Below are 17,313 nucleotides of genomic sequence, written 5' to 3'. Positions count from 1 at the left end.
GAGCAAAGTGTCATAGACATGGACACAGTTGCAAAGATATGCTAGCAGTGGGGAATCTGGAGATCAGTCTTTGCCAGGAACATCTGTATGTGGCTTTGGGTAGGCCAGTCACTCTAAGTTTTGGTTCCCCATATGTGAAGTATGATATATTGCCATATGTCCTCTTTTTCCAGTACACGTCCTCTTTTTCATGGGTAGAGTTGTCATAGCAATCCATAGAAGAAGTTGGCAAATTTGTCCCTTTTTTTGCTCTTCAAAACATGGCAACCCTGAAAAACTACAATCTGTAATACAGATTGTGGTGTAAAAGACGTAGGATAAAAAAAAATAATCATAGGGACAAGATTTAGAACATGAGACATTAATTAATTGCTCTTGTAAGTTAAACAGAAAAGTTAGTGCATCTGGGAGATAATGTTAGGAATCTCCTTTGCCTGGCAAAGAATAATCCAGAGTAGTCTAAAAATCTCATGTATTTGAAAAGGTTTCAAGCGCTTGTAGGTACTGATGCTTGCCAGGGTTAAATCTAGTGAATGGAAAAGCTACTTACCTGGCAGGGGAGACACCTTGATCATGGAAAAGCTATTTTCCAGGATCCTCTTCCATAATCCCCTCTCTTCCCTTTGCGATATTGATCATTTATTGGTTGGTTGGTTAGTTGGTTGGTTGATTGATTGTACTTTAATCTATTTGGGGTAGGGTGGTAGGCACATATGCTTTGCATGCCCAAGATCCCACGTTCAATCTGTGTCATCCCCGGGTTGAGCTGAGCAAGACACCCACCTGGAGAGCTGCTGTCAGTCTGTCTGCAATGCAATGCTGAGCTAGGTAGACCAGTGGTCTGATTCTGTATAAAGCAGCTTCCTATTTATTCTGTTATCCCACACCACAGGCTTGCTTTTTACAGAATTAAAGCTGGGAACCTGGGGGTTGTGGATCATCCTGGTGAACATTCATGGACTTACCGTACATCTAGGGAATGGTGGCATATCTCCAGCTCCACTTTCCTTAAGGTGAACATACATTATTAATAACTAGCAAGATGTCTCCCCCAATGATAGAAGGATGCAAATATAAATGACGAGAGTGTGTGGCTGTCAGGATGGGCTGCAGCCAGGGCCCATTAGCCTCACTGAGGCAATTGCCTCAAGCAGCAGACTGATGACGGCTGGGAGGGGCAGCGGGTCAGAAAGAGAGGGACCTCCTCATGTGCTTTTGCCACTCTTCCTTTGGCTGTGGATTCAGTGCTGTGAGGATCTTGCCGCTGTCCACCTGGGCAGGGCTCTGGGCCTGACGACACCCCAGGCTGCCTCCAGTTGCCTCAGGACACAACGCCCCCATGGAGGCCGCCACAGGGCAGAGGAGGCAGTGAGGGGTGTGGACCACAGACACTGCCCCGTCTGCCACCCTGGTCCCCAGCATTGCCACCACTGGGAATTTCCTGATCCCAGTGACAGTGCTCTTGCTGCTGCTTGTTGAATCAACCTTAACAAACTATGATTCCTGCAGAGGAGCACCAGTTTATTTTTTGCCTTAGGTGGCAAAATTTCTTGGGCCAGCCCTGGCTGCAAGAAAGTGTGGTATTGAGTACCAGTTCCTACTTCCAGTCTGATTTTTTGAATGTGTTATTTCCATTGTTCCTCACTTTCTGCATTCATTTGGAATCTCATCTGTCCCTTTATTCACCTTCAGTTTTGACACTGCAAGAGTGACAGATGGAAAAGGTCATGTTGCTTGCTCTATTCCTCCAGCCACTAAACTGGAATCCCTGCTTACTTGATTTGATTAGCAGAGATAAGAAAACTGATAAAAGTATTATACAGAGTGGCTCTCTGGGCATCCTCTATCTCCACACATTTTGAATTTGAGCTAATCATCAAACACATTTAAAAACCTTGCTATCACCTCATTCACTCACCGGAGCAGGGGAGGGAGGAAGGATCTCTTGCCATAATTCCACTGCAAGAAGCCTGCTCTTTTGACTGTATTCAGGATTCTCCCAATAGCAGATTGATGAGATGGCTGTAGGAGACTGGATGCTAAGAACATAATGCGAATGTTTTTTCTTCATGCACCCATTGGAAAATTTGAACAAAGTATTAAATAAAATAAACTTTAAAAAAGTTAAGCTGAATTGATGATGAGAGGCATTACTTTTTGTCTACCATTTCCCCTCTCACTATAGACACCAATATATAATTAGCCAAAAATGGTTGCATTTGCACCACCTAGTCTGCAATCCTAACCCCACTTACGTGGAAGCAAGACCTATTGAATTCAGTTAATGGGCCTTTTTCTGCCCCTGCTTGATTCCTGCTTGTTGCTGTCATTGAGGATTCTCTGTTCTTTCTCATCTCCCCTACCAACCAACTCCTCCAGTACACTCTAAAACTTCAAATGCCATCAATTTATATAAAAGCAAGTTTGCAATGTTCTGTTGTAATCTAGGCCTGGCAGATAAGAATGACCTCAAACCTCTTAGTGGCTGAGGTCACCAAGGCCTGGTCTCAGCAGCACTATCCCAGCCATCTTATAAGCAATGTGGTTGGTTTTTTATAAGGAAGTTTTAGAACAATCTGGGGGAGAGCATGAGATCTGGGGCCTGCCTCAAAAAACCTGTGGTTCAGCCGCAGACACACCCAGTGGCCCCCTAACTATGCCCCTCACTGTTTTCCCCCAGTAGAATTCAGGCTTGGAATGAAGAAGGCAAACAGAAAGCAAAAAAATGTTCCTCTTCAACCAGGCCTTTGGCCGATTAATATTCTACAGCCTTTTAAATGTGTCTGTGGGAAGGGGGGGTATTGTTTTGTTGTTTTTGTTTTAATTATTTATTTGTGTTTTTATATTGTATTCTGTGAGCCACCTTAAGTTGTTGTGATGAAGGGTAGTATATAAAATTTAACCACCACCACCATCACCTGCCACTTTTTTACAGTGGTAAGAAAATGTACCCCCATAATATAATAACATAATTACAACATAACAATGAATTAACATAATTATATAATAATGAATCAACATTTAGGTAAAACATTAAATACTTTGGCACAGGAGGATTCCTGTGACCAAAATGAAATAATAGATTTATTTCAGTCACGGACCAGAGTGCAACATAAATTATATAAGTTAAAACCTTAATTGCTAATTTAAAACATATTAAGACATTGGCCGTTAGATTCATTCAAAGCTTGTCTCCTTAATTTGTGACCAAAATGGATTTGGAGCTTTGAGTAAGTACAGCAATGTGTTGGCACACTGCTTCAGATTCCAGGAGGTAATCTCTAGCACCCTAAAGGGGGGGGGGGCAGAAATACCTGACTCTTCCATGTGTGTAGGTAGCCTCTTCCCCAACAGCTACAATTAATCTTTGATGAAATAACCATTTTTCTTCAGCTGTTGGGAGATGTGAGAGTATTTTGGAGCTAAAATAAAGCATTCCACACATAAGATAAATAAAAGCTTTAATGGCAATGACAGTAACAAATGGCCAAGTTACTTGAACTGGCTTTATAAATATTTTTCTTTTAAGGAGCTTTATGGTTTGTTCATTTGAATCATCTAGTCCTCTAGTACAATCATCTTGTGTTAATCTCAGTTAGGAAGGAAAAGAGATTCATACAGCTGTCCTACAGCTGGTATTTATCCTGCTTTGAACATGTAAGAGTTCCTATAAGTGGGATCAGTCTCCTTCCTGAAAAAGTGATATAAAGAAACATAAAAGTTATTTCTTTGTTTCTTTCTTAAAGCAAGGGTGAAGCTGCTGTCAGAGCTACCCTGGATGTGCTCTTTTGCCTTTTGATTTATTTATTTTTTGTGGTTAACTCATTGGTTCAATCTGGGGGTGGGGAGTAACATATAGATAATTAAAGAAGGACCCCTGGATGGTTAAGTCCAGTCAAAGGCGACTATGGGGTTACAGCGCTCATCTCGCTTTCAAGCCGAGGGAGCCGGCGTTTGTCCACAAACAGTTTTCTGAGTCATGTAGCCAGCATGACTAAACCGCTACTGGTGCGTGGAGGACCGTGACGAGTGCCAGAGCGCACGGAAACGCCGTTTACCTTCCCACTACAGTGGTACCTAGTTATCTACTTGCACTGGCATGCTTTCGAATTGCTAGGTTGGCAGGAGCTGGGACAGAGCAATGGGAGCTCACCGTGTTGTGGGGATTCGAACCGCCAACCTTCTGATCAGCAAGCCCAAGAGGCTCAGTGGTTTAGACCACAGCGCCACCCGCATCCCTTAGATAATTACTGAAAACTGGCTTGTGCCTTTGTTAGTTCCAGCAAAGTTGGATAAGAAATTTGGAGAGTGTTGGCATTCACATGCAACACAGATAAATGCTGTGAAATTCTGAACACTTGGAGCTGCATCTGAGTGGCCTGCTTAACAGTTATGGAGCACATGATGCTGCAGAGCTGCTTAAACTAAGCTGGTGCAAATCTGATTAGTAACCTAGCACCAAGGAGTTGTCTTCATCATTAGACGACTGTAAGGGAAATGAAGACACATCTCTCATGTATTGTTAAAATAAAGGCGAATCTGCAGTATAAGACTGAGGTGCTTTTAGTACAGTTCCTTGCCAGAAGCAAAGGGACAAGAAGCTGGGCTGCTAAATGAAAGCCCAGGAGGATGGCAAACAGAACATGCTTATTTGGGCTTCTGATTATTCTTAGAAGGATTTCGTGACTGATATAAAAATGGTGTTTACTTTTTTCTAAAGGAACCAATATAAATGTGTTAAATCTCCAGAACATTCTTGGAGCTATCACTTGGAAATCGTGGTCAATGAAAGGACCATTCCCCTTCTGGTGAAAGGCTGCAAAGCTTGCGCAGACGGATGAGACATCAGGTGGAATCCTTTAGTCTAATATCTGTTAGGGGGTGAAGTTGTGCTTCACCCCCATCTCCAAATAGCTCAATCACAGGGGTACCCTGTTAGAGGGGGTCTAGTTGGAAGTATGTGTCCAAAAGCCAAGGCATGCAGCAGATGGGCCATAGAGCTTCCTGCAATGACTTGGGAGGGCCATATGTGTAGACCTGTGTCTTGCAGTGGACCCATCAACCCCACAATGGACCTGCCATGCCTCAGTCCTCCACCAAGAAGCTGAGAGGGGTATACACCCAATGCCTATTCCAAATCCTACCCACATCTGGAAGCAATAACATGTGGCCAAGCTTAAAATCCCAAAACGTTGTCCAGTTTGTTCACTTTCATAGGGTAGGCCTTGCTCCAGTAGGAGGGATCTCTATAATTGAGCCCACAATGACAGCCCTGTGTCACCATCGGTTGGAGAAAAGCCTTTTTTTTTTAGTTGGGGGAGTGAATGAGCAATAGCAAATACTAGGCTTTGAGATGGAATTCCATGGGAATATCAACTAGGTGACAAGCAATGTTTCTACAGCAGGGTGACAGTGAATTTTTACATATACAGCTGTGTTTTGTTATCCTCTGTAAACATAGAAGCACGGGGCAGTTTTAAAAATTCCTACATATTTTTCCATTCCTAATGTTTGTTACTATTTTGGTTCTTAATACAAATTGCACACACATTTTTTGTCTGGCATTCCCCACGTCCCTCACACACACCAAAAGCCTGCTGCAGTAATGATCAGAATGTCCTCTACCAAACATACAATTGTTCTGCAAGAGTAGACATTAAGTAGGCCTTTAATGTGGAACTGTTCAGGGTTCTTTCTTTTCCAATATGTCAATTATATCTTGGTTGATCTAAGCATCTGTTGCAGCAGGCAAATCTCTATATTTGTGCTGGTTCCAAATTTTCTATCAGGCTCATTCACTGCATTGTAGAAGTATCTAGGCTTAAGAAAAGAATGCTATATTCAGTGGTGTGTAGGTGTGGGATTCCTGTATTTAATTCCACTCCCAGATTATTTGTGAAAAACTGAAGCTGTAGAAAGGCTAAGCAACTCTAGGGTGGAGTTGAAATGGGGATTCCATGCAGGAGGGAGGGAGAGAATTGTCTGAAACTGTAGAGGAGCAGTAGTGTCTGAAGGTGCACTCTCCAAGGCGGCTTTGTACAACCTAGTGGGGAAATTAATTTCTAACTAATTTCATCAGCCGCTGCAGAGAATCCAGCTGTAGCAGTGTTTGGATGAAGACCAATCCTGGAACTATCATTTAGCTTCCCTGCTGTGCAGTAAAAGTTGAATTGAGCAATCCTTGTCACTTGCCTTGGCTGCTGGAAGGAGAGGATATGTTGCAAAAGTGAAGAAGGGGCAGGGAGATCTGATGCTCCAGCGGAACTCAGTGTTGTACAGTATTCTTTCAGTTTATTTTCTTTGAATGGTGCGCACGTGGAAGCCGCAAATGCAATGTTGTTCCTTAAAAGCTGTTTAATACTTCTCTAAGTACTAGAGACAACCTTCTGGCGAAGTAGTTCCCCCACAAACCATCAAAGGAGTTTGTTTCATAGAATCATAGAGTTGGAAGGGGTCCTGAGGATCATCTAGTCCAGCCCCCTGCACGTTTAATATCACAACCGCTTGTATCTTATATGCTTCTATTCATAAAAAAAATCAGAGCCATTTACAACAGTCAATGCAGATGAAACATTTGAGCAGTGGTGAGTCATTTCTGAAACACCCCATCTCCCACCCAGAAGCGATTTAGGATGTTCATTCTTTGTGCATCTTCACCAGTTGTTGCCTGTAACTTCCGGCATGGTACAAAAACTTACGGCAGCCATCACAACTCTCTCACCAGGCCCTAGCCTCAATACAAGCGGAAAGAATTGTGTCCCTTCATAACCATATAGTCACGTGGATGGCATGCAAAGAAGTATGGCAATATAGACAGTTAATGCATGGCTAAACCTAGATCTGAATGAGATTGGTGCAGCCTCTCACAGTCCCTCGCCTGCTGTCACCTACTTTCAACCAGTCACAGGAGACAGAGTGGGATTTTGTTAAAAATATTTTGGGTTTCTTCACGTTTTTAGTTTCATTTTAAATTCAAAGTTTATTTAAATTGCAGCTATTTACTGTTAAAATTCACACTTCATGACATTTGTTAATTTAAATAATTGTTTTGTGTACTTATTTAAAAGGAAGACTAAAAATACCCTTTTATGTGATTTTAAAGTTTCCTTTTGAGTTTGTGTCTCCTCCACCTTGCAAAATTCCAGCATACCGCAAAAAAAGCATCTCCAATACTTCCCCTTCTATGTGCATAAATGAACAGCGTCTTGCCTGCTCCCTCCTTTTAATGAAGTGTCAGTATGACTGTGTGAAGCTATTGTAAAAATAAGTTAAAGCCTAAGGGAAAGATCTGCAGGACTGTGTACCATTGGGAGATTGGGAGTCTGTACAGGAGAAGATTAATGGAGCCAGAGGCATAACTTTGGTTAGAGAAGGGAAGGGTGATAATTGTTAAATGATCTTCCCTAAGCTTGCTGACCAGTGACAACATCTAGTTGTTTCTGTGAGTGAGAAGAAACAATGAAAAAATGCAGACTGATGGGGGAGCTGAGTTTTGTGCTAATGGTATTTTGTTGGGTTGACTGTTTCAAGGGCTGTCCGGTCCAAGTTTAGTTTGGAAATAAAGAACCATAAGAAGGAAGAGCAAGGGGCCTTGAAGTTGCCCATCAACACTGAACACCTGAACTGCAGAGTAAGCAGGTACATAGGCAATCTGGTCAGAGTCTTCCCTTCTATGATGAGATGTATTGTATTACTACTTCAGTTATTGTAATCCTATCTGAATGTGCATCTGCACACATAAATTAGCATATGCAAATCTTCACCCTCCTTTTTCATCCCCCCCCCCATTACAATCCATTCCCTTCCTTTTTGGTGATTTGTAACTGGCCACCTTACAGATATATAACAACATGATTTAATTTAATTTAATCAAACACATAATTTAAAAGTAAGATGGTAACACTAAAAGTAACAGGCAAATACCTCTAAGCAATGATCAAGCCCAGCGGAGCATTTAAAATTATAATACAACCACAATAAAAGAGCATAACAGGTTTCAGGTCCAATTAAAATCATTACAAAAAAGCTACAGTAGAGAGAGGTTTTCAAGGCCTGAAGTGATGGGAGCTTGTCTAATAATGCTTGGAGCATTAAATAAAGTGTCAGATTACTACAAGTGAAAACCTCAGTCAGAAATTCAAAACTATCTAGTAGTAGGAAGGTCTACTGAGTTTTCAGTGGCTAAACTTAATATCATTTTTAATACATGTAAATGTCTGCTCATTTTGTTTTCTTAGTGCCTATATGCTGAGAGACAGTTTTTAGAGTCCTTGGATTTCAAACAGAAAGCATAAGTCTTTGAATGGAATTATAAGATATGGGATAGGAACAGAACTTGTACCTGTGGTTCTGGAGAAAGTGAGCGTCTTCCAGATTTTCTTTTAAATGCTATGTAAAACTTGGCCAATGAAGCTGTACTGGCATTGGTTCTTACTAGACCACCGTTTTGGAATTCTGCGCAAAGGTTTATTATCTGTAAAAAGGCGTCAGTGAGACAGTTGAAAAGGTGCTGTGCTTACCCCAGAAGGGGGCAGCAAAGTAGCAGCATCTACTGCAATTCACTATTGAAATACAAGAGCTGAGATTAGAAACTGCAAATAACAATCTTCTTGCCTTCACATGGCAATGCTTTTATTTAAAAAAAAAACCCTGGAATGCTGAACTAAAAGGAGAATAGGCAATGTGGACAACTTTTTAAAAAAATTCTTGAAACCACCATTGCTGCATTTTCACTAGCACTGATTCTTGCAGTCCTCCTTTCGTATCAGGCTTTAAGTTTCATACTATTAAGTCACAGTAATTTATCAAGGTACCAGTTCTGCTAATAAAATAACTAGTTCTTTAAACCCTCAGATTTAGCAGGTATTCTGCTTACTGTAGTTTTAAAACAGATGTAATACAAAATTGGTAAGAATAAACCTTTGTGCATTCCATAAAGGTGTTGAGATCGGCAGAGGAGGCCCTTTTGGTAGTTCCACCATTATCTTCAGAAGTTTAGGGGGTGGGGTCCAAGAAAGGGCATTCTTGGGGCTTTAGTGTAACCTACTTGATTACTTCATTATTTCTAGATAACTGTGGGTGGGTATCTCTAAAAATAGGAATCTTTGTTGGTTGTGATAAATGGGTATACATAGGATGCAGCTGAATTTCAGTTTGGGGTTTGTTGACTTTTGAAAGCAGATTGCTGGTTTGGAGGGTATTGCCATAAAACAAGCTGCTAGTAGCTATCCTGTTAAAAAAACCCACTCTGAATTAGTGTCATAATGTTTCACACATAGCCATAGGCTCTGTTTGAAATGAAGGCTGCTGTAAGGAGTCTGTCTGCATGTGAATAAGGCTGAGAGGTTGACTGTTCCTCAATGGGAGCTAATGATTAGGATATCTTTCCTTAAAGATAAACCTACTTGTATGGTGGGGTCTGAATTTTGTGACTAGCAAAAATGAAACAACGTTGTGGTTTTGAATGTTGGATGAGAGGAGAGAGGTTCTAACCCAATGACCCGCCCCCCCGCATGTCCGTTTTCTGCTTGCTGGATTTAATAATGTGATTCCCCTCCCTGCAAATCAGAACTGACAGTACAGAACAGAGGCAGAAGAATAGCTCATCTGATTCCTACCTCATTTTGCTTTATGTGGAGAGTATGTTGCTGACTGGCTAGGAGGAGAAAGGTGTGTTGTCTGGAGGAGAGATGCAGTTATTGCACCTCCTTTACAAATATGCTTTCTTCCACTATGTTGGGTTTCTATTTTTGTAATTAATATTACAAAGTATCTCTCCTCCAAAGGAAAAAGGTAAAGGTAAAGGACCCCTGCGAACGACTCTGGGGTTGTGGCGCTCATCTCGCTTTACTGGCCGAGGGAGCTGATGTTTGTCCACAGACAGTTTTTCCAGGACATGTGGCCAGCATGACTAAGCCGCTTCTGGTGAAACCAGAGCAGCGCACGGAAACGCCGTTTACCTTCCCGCTGGAGTGGTACCTATTTATCTACTTGCACTTTTTTTGGCGTGCTTTCAAACTGCTAGATTGGCAGGAGCAGGGACCGAGCAATGGGAGCTCACTCCGTCATGGGGATTTGAACCGCAACCTTCCGATTGACAAGCCTCTAGGTTCAGTGGTGTAACACAGTGCTAAATGCTGTAGTACTTCACTGCTTGAGATGGGAAGTATATAGTACACCAATGGAGGAAGAAGCAAAGGGAGGATTGAGAGGCCACTTGTTATTACTTGGTAGGTGGAAGTGTTGTAATCTGAGCTCTCCCAGTTTTTCCCTGTTAACTTCAGAGTGCTCCAAAAGTATGATATAACGGTGAAGAAGTACAACTGGCATAAGAGACTCTGTTGTGGTTTCAGTTCTAATGGAAGAAACAGTTGCTTGAAAATAGAAATGGGAACAGAAACCAGTGTGTTGTTCTAACTCAATTACCGAGCTTGACGTAAACTACAACAATGATATAACCAAAGAAACCATCATCCTGCCAGCTGACTGTCCACTCAGCACTATGCTGTGAGCTGTGGGAACAACCAGATGAATGGCTTCTTCATCCCCCCCCCAAAAAAAATCAGCTGCAGATGGCAGGATAAACTTTTTTTCTGACTTCATGCATACACACAATTTTGTAGCAAGACAGCCCCAGCCCAGCCTGTAGTAAAAATTACACCATTTGAAGTTTGCAATTGTTGGCATCCATCTGTTTCAGCAGGCAGTGGAAGAGTGTGCCTTCAGGGCTAAAGTCAAACCATTGGAGAGTTACATTACTGCTACAGGACAGACATATTTTGTTGAAACTTGGGCCGATGAAGGCATCTGATTGTGCTGCTTCAGTCTCTCTTGATTTGTTGCCACAGGGGCTTGAAATTGTGGAGGTATAGTTTGTTGAGGCTTCTGGTTATTTGAACCCCTAGGTACCAGAATTTGGTGTGGCAGAGTTTTACCTTTGTGATGTTGGTGAATTCCTTTTGGGTATGCAGGGTGTGTGGGGGTTGAAGCACATAGCCTCAGATTTTGCAAAGTTTACTTGTAGGCCCAACATCATTGCGAATGTGTTGAGTTCTTTAGTTAGGGTGGTTGCTGTGTTTATACCAGTGTAAAGTTGTGTGAGGATTTAAGTATGCAGTTGACGTATCTCTTTTGAATGTTAAAAGATGTTTGTAATACATTTTGAGTTCTGTACTGGCAGGTGTCCAGAAACAATACCTTTATTGGGATTTCTGCATTTCTAAAGGTTCGACATGGACTTTCTATACAATGGGGAGCAACAAAACAACACAACTACATAAAAAGCAAACAGTGAAAGATGCTGCCTTCTTTGTTACCACTATAAATACAGGATGGCTTCAAGTGACAGCAGGAACCAAATACCAGCCAGGAGCTGGATTTACTTCCCAGTGTCTTTGAAAGGCTAGATCCTTCCTTCCTTTCATTTCTTACTGCTTTAAATTTTTAAGGGGAAAAAATCTCAAAGTGGTTTACTGCATATTAAAGCATCAAATAAAACATTACTGAAGAAGGTCAAATATAAAGAAGATTGTTGTTGTTTAGTCGTGTCCGACTCTTCGTGACCACATGGACCAGAGCACGCCAGGCACTCCTGTCTTCCACTGCCTCCCGCAGTTTGGTCAAACTCACATTGGTAGCTTCGAGAACACTGTCCAACCATCTCGTCCTCTGCCGTCCCCTTCTCCTTGTGCCCTCCATCTTTCCCAACATCAGGGTCTTTTCCAGGGAGTCTTCTCTTCTCATGAGGTGGCCAAAATATTGGAGCCTCAGCTTCAGGATCTGTCCTTCCAGTGAGCACTCAGGGCTGATTTCCTTCAGAAAGGATAGGGTTGATCTTCTTGCAGTCCATGAGACTCTCAAGAGTCTTCTCCAGCACCATAATTCAAAAGCATAGTTTTCTAAAAGAAGATAGCTTCTGCAAATGAGGACCTACATAATTTCCAAGGTTGGAATAGCAGGAAATCCTAGGTGTTGGTTGCAACTAATTTATCATTGAGAGTGCACATATAAGTGTGACTTGGAATACTCTTGAGGGATATTTTATCAGCTATGTTGATTGATGTTTAATGGGCCAATGAACATTTCAACACAAAGTGTAGATAATAAGCGGGGCATACAAAGTACATACTGTGCAAAACCCTGATGGCTTCCAAACACAACACAATCATGCATCTATATTGTAAGAGGGTATAATGCACAAAATATCCATCTTTTGGCATCTCCTGGATTTACTGCTGAAGCTGGCACCTAAATAAGGATCAGCTGCCAGGTGGAGGAGCACAGAATGTTCAGGGAGGACAAGTCAAGTTTTTACTTGTTTTGAAACATCCAAACAATATTGAAAAGTCCATGGAAACGTGATTAAAATAACTCTTTGCACTAGAAAACAGGAAACCTTTGGTCTAAATATTACTTTAAAATATTGGAACGGGGAGCAGGGGGAGAGAGTTATAGAAATATGTGATTCACATATTATACTTTTGTAAATTTGATGTAGTTTTCTAAAATGACCAGTTTTACATGGAAATGTCTCCTCTTCTGTGGTTTTATAATAAGATTTGGCCATGACCCCTGGCATCCCTACTTGGATAAAACAAACAATATTCATGTATGTTCCTTCAACATGATCCTTAAGGAAATGAGCTTTTAAAAAACAGATAAGCGCTGACAATATTTTGGAACGGTACATCCAGGAGCTTTTCCTTTATAAATATGACAGGTTCAAATTACTTTGGTGGGGTGACAGAGTGAGCTAAATTGAATGTCTTTGTGCCTGTTAATGTTCAACATGATCAAATGTGACCTTTCAGGTTACACAGAACTCTTCTGTTACCTGTTAAATTCTGTTACCTGTTAAATTCAAAATTTCATAAAACTGCCTCACTGCTTTAGACCAGAGGTCAACTTATTTAATACTTGGGTTTTATAAACAGCTAAACAAAATCTCTGGGAAACTAAAAGAAGAACATAATATCAATAGCCTTTCCCTGTTCTTTGTCCCCAGCATTTGGTAATCAGAGGTATAGTGTCTCTGAGCTTAAGGTTCCATTAGAATTGATAGTTGGGTCTATCATTCATTTCAATTACCTAATTATTTCTGAAAGCCACCTCATCTAGTAAGAACCATTGCGTTGTTCAATTATTGTCTTAAGCATGAACTTCCTAGGTGACCAAACTGCTATTAGTTCAGTCTGGGCCCCATTCATGCAATAATGGGATGACTGTGGCCAACATAAGGTGACTGCTTATAAGGGTCATTGAGATAATTAGGGTTTTGCATCCATTGTTAATAATTTTTCAACTACCTAAAAGGACAGTTCTGATATAGCATGATTGTTCTGAATATAGCAATTTTACCAAAGTTGCTCCTAATTTCTAGTTAGAGATGTTGCTGAAGAGTTCACTTGAATTATTTTTAAAGGATTTCATAAAGTTTTTCCAATGTGACTGACTTGCATTTTATCTGTTACATTCTTGCCTGTTTGCACAGCTTTAAGCTCCTCTTGGGACCTCTTCAATCTGCTTTGGCTTCACTTTCCTGAATGATTTTGTGTCTGCTGTTGTTCGTCTTAATTGTAAAAACTGCATTTATTCCTACGCTCTATTTCCTGTGCTTTGAGCAGTTATGAATCTATATTAATGAGTCGTGTTCTATCATCTGTTAATTTCTTTGAAGCTTTGGTAAGGAACTTTATGAAAAAACTGAAGTACAAGTACCGTATTTTTCGCCCTATAGGACGCACTTTTCCCCCTCCAAAAATGAAGGGGAAATGTGGGTGCGTCCTATGGGGCGAATACAGGCTTCAGGAAGCTTTGCGCGACCCTCCGGAGGCCGGCGCCAAGCCGCGCCAGCCTCCGGAGGATCGCGCAGAGCTGCCTGCTCTCCCAGGGTCCGCGCAGCTCTGCACGACCCTCCGGAGCCCAGCGCCAAGCCACGCCGGCCTCCGGAGGGTCGCACAGAGCTGCCTGCCCTCCTGGGGTCCGCCTGGCTCTGCACGACCCTCCGGAGCCCGGCGCCAAGCCGCGCCAGCCTCCAGAGGGTTGCGCAGAGCTGCCTGCATTTTGAAGCCTCGGGCGCGCTGAAGAGGGATTCTGGGGGCTGTTCTGGGGGCTGGGGTCGGGGGAAGCTCGGGCTTCCCCCGCGCCAGCACTGTGCCTGGGGGGGAAATATTTTTTTTCCCTTTGTTTCCCCCCCCCCAAAAAATAGGTGCGTCCTATAGGGCTGTGCGTCCTATGGGGCGAAAAATACGGTACATAAAGTCTACAGAATCATCCCTACTAATATGTTGATACCCTCAAAGAATTTTAAAGGAAGAGAAAGCAACAGTATCTCTTTGTGGAAGCCATCCTGATTCTATGTGAGCAAGGTGGTTTGTTCAATATGTTTAATAATTCAAGCAAAAATGATGTTTACCACTTTACCTGGTGCAGGCATTAGACTGCTAATTTCCATCCATCCGCCCCCGCTCTAGAGCCTTTCTGTTATTTTATTTTTTAAAATTGCTTCCTCTAAATGTTCCTCCAGATTGTAAAGCAGCTGGTTTTAGAAATGTGATGAATAATTTTAACTGTAGAGTTGTTGGTTTTTGAGCTCATGCTATTTGGCATGCTTAACTTGTTTGCAAGTACTATAGTTCCCTATATTGATAGGCACATGTTGAATGTAAATCTGAAGGTTTTGTTTGATACCCCCATAGAATAATTGAATAGCATTTCTGAAAATTATTTTGGCATGCAAAAAGTACAACTCTCTGCCTCATGCAGCAATAGATTGTAACATGATTTGTATTTTTAACATTAACACGCACACCCTGCAACTTCAAAAGAAGTAAGTGACTTGAATAATCTGCTTTGTATAATAACTGTTCATTCATCTATCCTTTGCATGGTACCTACAGCCTACTTAACTAAGGTCATAATTATTCATAACTGCTTACCTTTGGTAAAAGTTTGCGGCAACCCCACATTCCTATCTGACTAAAAGCCTTTAGCATTTCTTCCCAATGTGGTGTTATCTAGATTGGTTCAGTACCGCTAAAGCTGCTGCTCTTATGATTCAATTTGACATTAGCCAATTCGTCAGGTATGAGGAGAACACACCAAAAAGGGGAGCCTTATCATAGTATGAATGATTTATATTCTATTGGCTGGGAAAGGGAGAATGCCAAAAATGTGTTTGGAAGAAGAATGTGAAATAACTTACCTCTGTGTGAATGATATACACACATTGAATGAATAGTAAGGGAGCAAGAATAGGGGTTCTTTTGAGTTAGTTTATCTGTGTTTACTGTTCAAAATGCATAAATAAAGACTACATAAAAAGAACTGGAACAGCAAGAATCAATTAACCCTTCTTTAAGATAACTGAAGTAAATATTTAAATGCAGAAGTACAAAGTGCAGAATGGGCATGAATCTTTAGCAATATACCATCTAACTTGATCAGTGTGAAAAGGATTCTGCTTTCAAAAAGGTGTACAAGTGGTGTCTTAATTCAAGAAGATTAAGTAGGATATATCCCAGCTCCTATGCTGTACTTGGCTGGTGCCAATCCCTACAACTTGACTTGATTTACATTTTCTGATCACGCTTTCATATTGGACAACTCTGGAGAGATTTAAAATTCAACAGATGACAGGTTGCTACTTTTTGATCTCAATCTGACCATATTCAGTCACTGGTGTATATTGGAATAAAGTGCACTGATCTTCCAGAAAACAGTGGCATGTGATGAGTGTTGAAAGTCCACTACAGTTTTGCCCCCCAAAAACCCCTATTCAAACAATAAGTGACTATAGCACTATAAACATCTCATTTGGAAGGGCCCTTGGTAGAGTCTGAGAGGTTCTGACTTCTGAGAGGTAACAGTAGCTGGTATTCTTCATGCCGCTTTACCATCTAAAAGAAGGTAGTCAGGAACAACAACAGTCTTTGTTTCTGGGTAGACCTTACTGGCAGCCTGCTATGTCAGTCCAAAAGAGTGTGTGTGTGTGTGTGTGTGTGTGTGTGTGTGTGTGTGTGTTGTTCATGCTACCTTGTGAGGGACAAAGCCTGTGCCACTTAAGAATCTAGTTCAAAGGCTGGAAGGATTTATGTATACATTCTATCTACCAGTCTTTGTCTCATGGCTACTTCATTTGCTAATTTTGCACTCAGGACAATTCAGGAAGACACATCCACAATTTTGGGGGTTTGCTGTAAAGATACATGCAAATAGTGGACCAATGTGAACTGATATTTCCAGGACTGACTGACACCTGAATATGTGGAGATGATAATAGCGAATGCAACAGCTATGCTGCTTCATAAATGAGTGGCACAATCAACTTTTCCTCTGTCGTATCTTTAACTTTAAACTGCCTTTTCTCCCTGGGGTCAATGCTGAATTCAGGTAAGATCAGGAATTTCCGAAGTAAGGTGTTCCTTCAGAGTTTTTAATGGCTCTGTTCTGTGACTGTATTTGTGGTAGTCCAGATTTCCTCTGCTTTGGACAAAGGAACCTGTAGCCTCAGAAGGCAGGCCTCACTTTTATGGTTGCTATAAACAAAGATGGGTTCTTCTATACTTAAGGAAATCTTCCAACAGCTTGCAGGAAGTTACAGGGTTTAGGAGTGTTTACACAGTTTCATTAAATAAAAATAAAAGTATATTTGTCTTCCTTGGAATGTGTTAGAGAGAGCAGTTTCTTAGTAGTTAAGAAAAGCAGGATCAGAGCCCATCTGATACAAAGAAAATTTGCCACTTGTAAATTAGCTATAAAGCTGTAAGCTTGATCGTTTTGGTAGCTGTCTGGGCATTCCTTTGTTAGAGAAAGTGCTTGTTATTTTTATAACCTGCCCTGGGATTTTATGGTGAAGGTCGGGTATGAAATCTTACAAATACATTGGAGAACTAATAGCTCTCCTGTTCAAAATGCTCAAGTGAGAACTCTGAAGATGACAAACCTTCCTCCTACCCCAGCTAGGAGGAGCGCAATTATATGAAGTGGTGTGGATGTGGAGTGGGTATGAGGACAAAAAAAGGAGTTTTGGAAACAGAAATCGCCAAGAGTTAGCTGGAGGCTGGCAGCATCTTGGGTGTTGAGTGTCTCTTTGGTGTGTAGGAGTGCACATGTTGCTTGCTGGCTTCCACTTACACTCTTTTTGTCAACAAACGAAGTATTTTAAAAATGTCCTAAGTCTTGAGTGCCGCCTTCAAAGGAAGCCAACCTAAGCAGTGCTGCCCCAGAAACTTCTCGCCATCAGCAGTGGGGTGTGTGTGTGTGTGTGTGTGTGCATAATCATGTTTTCTAAGCATCTGTTTTTATTGCAGCAGT

The 17,313-nt window shown here is 41.5% G+C and overlaps 1 protein-coding gene across 3 annotated transcripts in view; it reads left to right on the top strand.

Annotated features, from left to right (window-relative positions):
- The window catches only part of LOC128407747 (rho GTPase-activating protein 7-like), an 89,588-nt gene that overhangs the window by 26,022 nt on the left and 46,253 nt on the right, over positions 1 to 17,313 (top strand). The window contains exon 1 of one of the 3 annotated variants that reach the window (XM_053376509.1): positions 10,157 to 10,229. The exons of the other annotated variants lie outside the window; for them this stretch is intronic. Coding sequence (XP_053232484.1) covers positions 10,181 to 10,229 — 49 coding nt within the window. The 5' untranslated portion in view covers positions 10,157 to 10,180. Of the gene's footprint in view, positions 1 to 10,156; positions 10,230 to 17,313 lie in introns of those variants that run through there. 3 annotated transcript variants of the gene reach the window in all.

This window comes from Podarcis raffonei, chromosome 2, assembly GCF_027172205.1.
Source record: "Podarcis raffonei isolate rPodRaf1 chromosome 2, rPodRaf1.pri, whole genome shotgun sequence".
Taxonomy (NCBI): Eukaryota; Metazoa; Chordata; class Lepidosauria; order Squamata; family Lacertidae; genus Podarcis; species Podarcis raffonei.
Note: the sequence above shows the minus strand (reverse complement) of the source record. Positions and strands in the feature narration are given on the sequence as shown.